At 34.4% G+C, this 6,712-nt stretch overlaps 1 protein-coding gene across 1 annotated transcript in view; it reads right to left on the bottom strand.

Annotated features, from left to right (window-relative positions):
• Positions 1-1,012: 1,012 nt before the first annotated feature.
• The window catches only part of FIG4 (FIG4 phosphoinositide 5-phosphatase), a gene marked incomplete at its 5' end in the record, with an annotated part of 19,168 nt that continues 13,468 nt past the window's right edge, over positions 1,013-6,712 (bottom strand). Inside the window, 4 exons of the mRNA XM_008948758.1 lie at positions 1,013-1,189; positions 2,768-2,813; positions 3,606-3,722; positions 5,686-5,819. Of these exons, the coding sequence (XP_008947006.1) occupies positions 1,037-1,189; positions 2,768-2,813; positions 3,606-3,722; positions 5,686-5,819 (450 nt within the window). The remainder of the gene's footprint in view (positions 1,190-2,767; positions 2,814-3,605; positions 3,723-5,685; positions 5,820-6,712) is intronic.

Raw genomic sequence — 6,712 nt, 5'->3', positions numbered from 1 at the left:
TGGTTGGCTTTCTGGGCTGCAAGTGAAACATGCCAGCACATAGCAGCTGGGACATGGTGCATGAGAGCCATTGGTAGCACACCAAAGATGCCAGCCAGAGGCCAGGAGCCACCACTTGCACAGGGAGCCAGCGTGCCACAAGTGAGGCTGTTTCAGTGGCACATATCAGCTCCTGGCACTAGGCAAGTGCTGGAAGCTCATGGGAGAGCTGAAGTCTTGAGTAAAGGGGAGGGAAGACCGGAGTTTCAGAAATGCCTTTTCTGAAATACAAGTTAGGACTCCATGTTCTAAAACTATCAAACCACCAGTCAGAACAGCAACGAAGCTGTAAGTTTCAGAGTCACGACAACAGCTTGAAGGAAAAAATCTACATCACCTCAAGGGGATTTTGGAAGCATATTCACCATTTAAGTATCTTGGTTCCCCCTGACCTGCAAAGCATTTCAGTTTTAAAGGCCAGGTTTTCTTAAATGGTTTGAGGATGCTTGAATCTGAGAATCTGACACTTCATCTGAGAGAACAACTTTGTTGTAAACTTTTCTTCAATAAATCAAGAAGCACAAAATTTTTCCAAAGTAAAAGTAGGAAATAGCAAGCCAAGATGTACTCCTACACAAATATCAGTTTGGCGTTCTTCATGAAGCATATACTTCAGTTTTCAGGTTTTGTCAGCATTTTGTCTCAAGCAAATAAGTATAAAAGACTGGGATAGGGTTTTTGTTAGATTTATTTATAAGGAAAACTCTTAGCTTTTAAGTCTAGGCATATAAAAAGAATGCAGTCAAGTAGTTATCTTGTCATAAGCCTGATTAACGTACTTCGCCAGAATTGCAAATTTTCAGTGTGAAAATTTTCATATATGAATATTTTCAAGATTTCAAATATGGAAGACTTTTTAAAACTTGGATGAGTAAACATTATTAAATCATTCCACTAGAAAGAACTGCACTTTTCTTCTACATAGACATCATTTTGTTTCCTAAATCTCTTGACACAAATTAAAAAATAGAGGCTTGATACACTTTATTACTGCAACTTACCTAACAGCATCCGTATCAAACTGTAAATTGGGTTTATCAATCAATCCCAAGGAATAGAGTTGGTATGCCAAAGCACATTTTCCCACCATAAATTGGGCTGTGTTAGTGCGATCTAAACAGTCCACGCAATTGGTTCGAAGAACTCCCGTCTGGTAAAACAATCCAAAAAAGATAGTTTTCTTAATTAACAAATTATTACTCTCATGATTATTACTTTTTTCCTACTCTCTGAAACTTGTAAAATCTCAAGTTACGTCAGTTCACAAAAATTTGAGGAAAGACATTTCTAAAAAATGTTAAAAAATAATTAATCTCTAGCAAGCTATATCAGACAGTGGTAACGCCTATTTTAAAAATATTCTTGCTTCTATCATTACACAAATTGCATCTCTCCTTCAACTCACGAAGAGCCCTAAAGATTTATCTTAAAAAGAAGCACTATGCTATTGCAATTAAGCAGGACTTATTTTCAAGTATGCTGTAACTACTGCAAAAAAATAAAGCACACTTGTAACTTGTTGTGGTTCTGTTGTGATGGCGCTTGTATTTTAAGCTTTCCATATCTGGATGAACACACATTAGTGTTTTGTTGAAGGTCACAGCCATGCACATATTATATTATGCTGCTTGTACCACTATTCTTCAATTCCATAATGCACACAAAGTTATTTTATAATATGAACAGCTGCAAGAAACACATTTTAACATAGTAGCATTGTAGTTTCTTCTGCTAAAATATATATGACTATATCCAAGCTAGTCAACTAAAGAAACTTTCATTGCCTCAGTAAAGAAACACTTTTTGGATGTGATTCACAAGATGTATATTCCGAGATGAACTCTGATCCAAATGCTTATGTGTGTGCCAGTGGTGACTACCTCAAATGTTTAAAAGTTGAAAGAGATAAAATAATCATTCCTCTAACACAGATAAATTTGTAAGACTAACATTAACAGATCAAATTCTATCAACTCCATTGTTTGTCTATCCCCTACAAGCATATCCCAGTGATCTGCCAGTAATAACCATGTGCTTTCTAACTTAAATGAACGACAAAATTATGAGTGGTAAGTCAAAAGCATGCTTCTTAAGAATAGGCCTTGTGTTCAGAGTATGTAAACATAACATAAATCTGGTACTGTATAGTTTACAGCTTAATCAGCATTTCTCTGGCTTTAAAGAGAGCACTGTTTCTAGTTTCATTTTTTTCAGTGATGGAAAAGTATAACAATGTACAGAATATTCAGCACTGGTGAAAATGCTTTTTGATAATCCATTTTTATGTGTATGAATATGTCACTAGGCTTAAGTTACATATAACATGTAAAATATTACATATTACATGTAAAATATTACATATTCATCACTTCTTCTGTAAAACATGCAGTTTGCTAAAATGCTGCTGGTTTAACTTTCACTGCATGGGTAACATTACAGACTAAATAGCAATGGAAACTAGTTCAAGATGAGATTATTTCTCAGACTACCTCCAGCAAAAATACAGTTTCAACAGTACAGTGTTTTGCAGTACCATGCAAGAACTTTAAGGCCTATTTCCCAATTGGATTTCCAGGACAGGCAGCAGTAATGTTGTTTACTATAAATATTAATTTAAGAGCACTGTGTGAATCACCAATCAGGTATTTCAGTGAAACGGTTCACTGGTGCTTTGGGAATTCTAATCTACATCACTATAACTATGAATTAATAAAGCATATTTTAGTACCTGCAAGCGACCAGTGGTAACAACATAACCTCCCAGTTCTTTCCACCTGGAAGAGAAACAGAATGACTTACAAGTCACTTTTGAAAATAACAAATCATACCATGTATTGATCTGTCCAGTGAAAAACAGTGACAATTAAAAACTTGCCACAAAGCAAAACTGATATTCCCTGAATAGCAGAAAGCAGTGAAAGCTCTATGCAGCAGCAATATGTTGTATTTAAACCGTATTGCAAAAAAAGTTAAAAAAAATCTAGCCTTAAAATAGACATTCCAAAGCCATACAAAGTATTTCCTTTGCTCCCTACAGAACAGAGTATGAGCAACATAAATGTTGCTAGATTTGGTCTTGAATGCACAAGAAATTTTTATTTCTGTATGTATGAATATCATCAAATCCATTAGAAAACACTGGACTCAGTAACATTTAGATGACAGTTACCTTACTAGTATACCTCAAAAGAAGCCACTTATTAAATACCAAATGTTGTTTGGTTTGTTAAACTTGCCCCCAAATTTAGGATTCCTTTGGTTAAGGTAAAAAAATCCCAGTCCTTTATATAAACACACATGGCACAGATTACAAGTTACAAATACTGTTTTGAAGTAAGAATTCATTATGAGCAGGATAGCAGCAACATAATTGCATTCTTTCAGTGTATTAGTAGTTCTTTGCATGTACCTCCAACTGCAAACCTTTTAGCCGTAACTTAATAATGAATTGTATTTTTTTATGTTAAACTAAGCCTTAAAATAAGAATAAAGGAATAGATAGAAATTCCAAACAACTTTCCAAGGAATAGATGTTATTCATTATGCACCAATTAAATGATACATACTTTTCATCTGGCCGCAAGATACTGCAATAGGAATCGGGTCGATTTACAAAAAATCCAGTCTTCTTTACTACACTTTCTGCAATCACATTCAGTCTATCAAGGACATTGCAAAGTTTGCTGGGGAGAGAAAAAAAATTCACAGTCAAGATATATTAATAGTAAAAAAAAAGTTCACTGCTTGGAGAGTCTTCTAATAACAAAAATTATTTATTTAAAGGCACTTATATCACAGCTTTATTTATCCAACAGTAACTAAGTCTATAGTTTTCTTAGATTTTACAGACATAGGAAGCAGACACTGACCATGTCTTAGCAATTCTGTTTACTTTTTACAATATAAACTAGAAGACTTCAAAAATCTACAACTCCTTGACTTTTTTAACACACTAATTTCCCTCTGCCAAACTGTCTGTGATTCAAAAAACAAGAATGGAGCAGAAAAGGAAATATGATTATGTTAAATTATATTCCCTCATTTTGTTTGCAAGGTACCGTCTTTTTCAGTAACATTTGTTTCCATGTGTGGCCTTCACGATGTCTTGCACCTACTGCCCAGACCAGGGCATCCGTCTCTTCATTGTGGGGGACTTCAGCTTCTGTTTACTCAAATTTAATCTTCAAAATTTTTATTACAGTGTTTACATTTCAAGTAAAAAACTAATCACGTATTTTTTAAAGGTGGCTTGTATGGAGATGGAAGTAATACTCTGGAGCATTTCCAAGCACAACTACCAGTTTTCAGCAAACTTACTTCAAAAGTACATGCTAAAGCAAATACATCCTCAATACTCCCGGAACTGTCACTTAGGTATATATTACGATAATATACATTATCTTCCATTCTTAAATGTCTCTTGCTTGCATAAATAATTAACCTTGTTCAAAGCCCTCAGATGGTTTTTTACATCTGTACTAGGAAGGATATGTATATAACTATACCCCAAGCTTAAAGCTAGAAGGGGAATCCTTTGATCACCTAGGATCATTTCCCATATAGGACAGATCACTAAGCTTCATCAGCAACAGTCCACATGAAACCCAAGAATCTGCATCTAGCATATTGTCTGAAAGGAAATCTAGCCTTATTTTGAGATTTGCTATTTAATCGTAACACAAACAACTGCACATACACCTAGTTGCACACAATGCCATTTTAGAATAAAAAAAGGTAGTGTGAAACCATGTCCAACTTCAAAGTAAGTTTCACATCTACACGACCAACCACATCAATCAACACGTACTCTCAAACAGAAAATGAAGATTTTTTTCCAAAGCTTTTTTCATAACACTGTAATCAATGAACTTCAATTATATTCCTGCCTACTATCCTATAGTAACAGATACTTGAAAACTGATTCAACAATTCCTATCATTCTTCTAGAGTCTCTGGCATTGTTGGATACAGTAGACATAGGCAGATCAGAGAACTTTACAAACAGGTTGTGTATTACTTAGGAATAGCAATCTATAACTGTAGATCCAAAATGCTTGTGCCTTGTAAGTCTTTCTACATTTGGAAAGACATTCATCCTTTTCACACAATGTGAGTGCAGCATTCAATTGTCCAAAATGATAGAACAAAAAGTTAGAGAACGTATTTGCCTTTCTAAGATACATGCTTCTACTAAACTACATGCTTCTACTAAACTACGTGGTTTATAACATTGAAATTAAAGTCCTTATTTCCTCTTGGAAAAGACTGATTAATATGAAGCCTCTTGTTTCCCAAAATTTTGTAACTTTATAAATTCAGTGACTGAAACAGAACACCTGACAAAATGCAGTGTTTTGACCAAATAAAAATAAAAAGTGAATGTTGATGGCATTTTCATGGCTTTTCTCTAAAATTTTCCTTTGCAGAGAATTTCACTGTTTTTCAGGCCTTGCTCCACTCTGTTAAGTAACTATAAAAAAACAGTAGAAATCCTTCAAAAAGCTGAGGTTTTATTCTGTTTCTACATCTTAATAAAATTCTCCCATCATTTCTAAGCTCCACTCAACTGGGAAGTGACACACTTGGCTGCATACAGTTATTTGTATTGCGGCTAAAAGCACTACTAAAAAGAAGGAGCTTTTCTACCTTTTTGTGTATTTGGCCATATCCCAGGGTATATATATAATGGCATGCTCTGGGGGTAAAAACTGGTTGAGGTATGTCACAGCAGCAACAAGTTCTTCACTAAGAATCCTTTCATGCTTTCTTTTTTCACGTTCCTTTAGCAATAAGAAAAGGAAGTTAACATTACAATTTTCTTTAACAAATGTACATAACCTGTATACATGCACATGTAAATACAAGAGAAATTAAAAGTGGAAGCTCTAACAACAGAGGGCAGCTCTTAATAACAAGTACAATTAAATTAAGAACAGAAAAGACAGAAATGTTTAAACAGTCTACATTTTTAACAATTTATTAGTAGGAAAGTCACCTGTTTCAACTTTGCATAATTATTGGCTGAAAAATGGAACCCTATAAGAGCAAAGAAGATCATGTGGAAACAAAAGTGGTAATACAGAGGAAATGGATAATAGTGAGAGAAGGAAAAAGACAGGCAGAAAGGAAAGTACACCATTCAATGCTGGGGTACAAGAGGACCCAGGCAAATTCTTCTCTATTACTGACAGGAGATGGGGAACAACAACTTCCATCTCGCAGCTCTGCAATAATTTTTAAAAATGTGAAATATGTTGCCATTCTCTGAATATACCATGTTTTGCCACTCCATATATCAGTATTCCTTTCCTCTCAACCTCATTGAAGCTAAAATCTCTACTGAATCCACGTTATAGAAAAAGCTTTAAATGTGTAACAACAGTCCTAAATAAACAAACCCAAGGGAAGCCTAATACATTTGTTATTACTTAATAAGCTTCTAGGATAGACAGATATAGGAGAAGAGATTTATATTTTATCAACATTTAAGAAATGTTAAAAGATGGTATTAAAGAAATAATAAAAGTACTGGATATAGAAGTGCCTAGCATTTGAGTAAGACCAACAGCAACATCTGAAAAAAGATGTTCATATATTTTTGCTTCCTCCCGCTTGCCTTTTTTTTTTTTTTAAAGCAGTACATAAGGGAATATGAATCATCTTAGTATTAAGC

The sequence above is a fragment of the Merops nubicus genome, unplaced genomic scaffold (genome assembly GCF_000691845.1).
Source record: "Merops nubicus isolate BGI_N331 unplaced genomic scaffold, ASM69184v1 scaffold33051, whole genome shotgun sequence".
NCBI lineage: Eukaryota > Metazoa > Chordata > Aves > Coraciiformes > Meropidae > Merops > Merops nubicus.
Note: the sequence above shows the minus strand (reverse complement) of the source record. Positions and strands in the feature narration are given on the sequence as shown.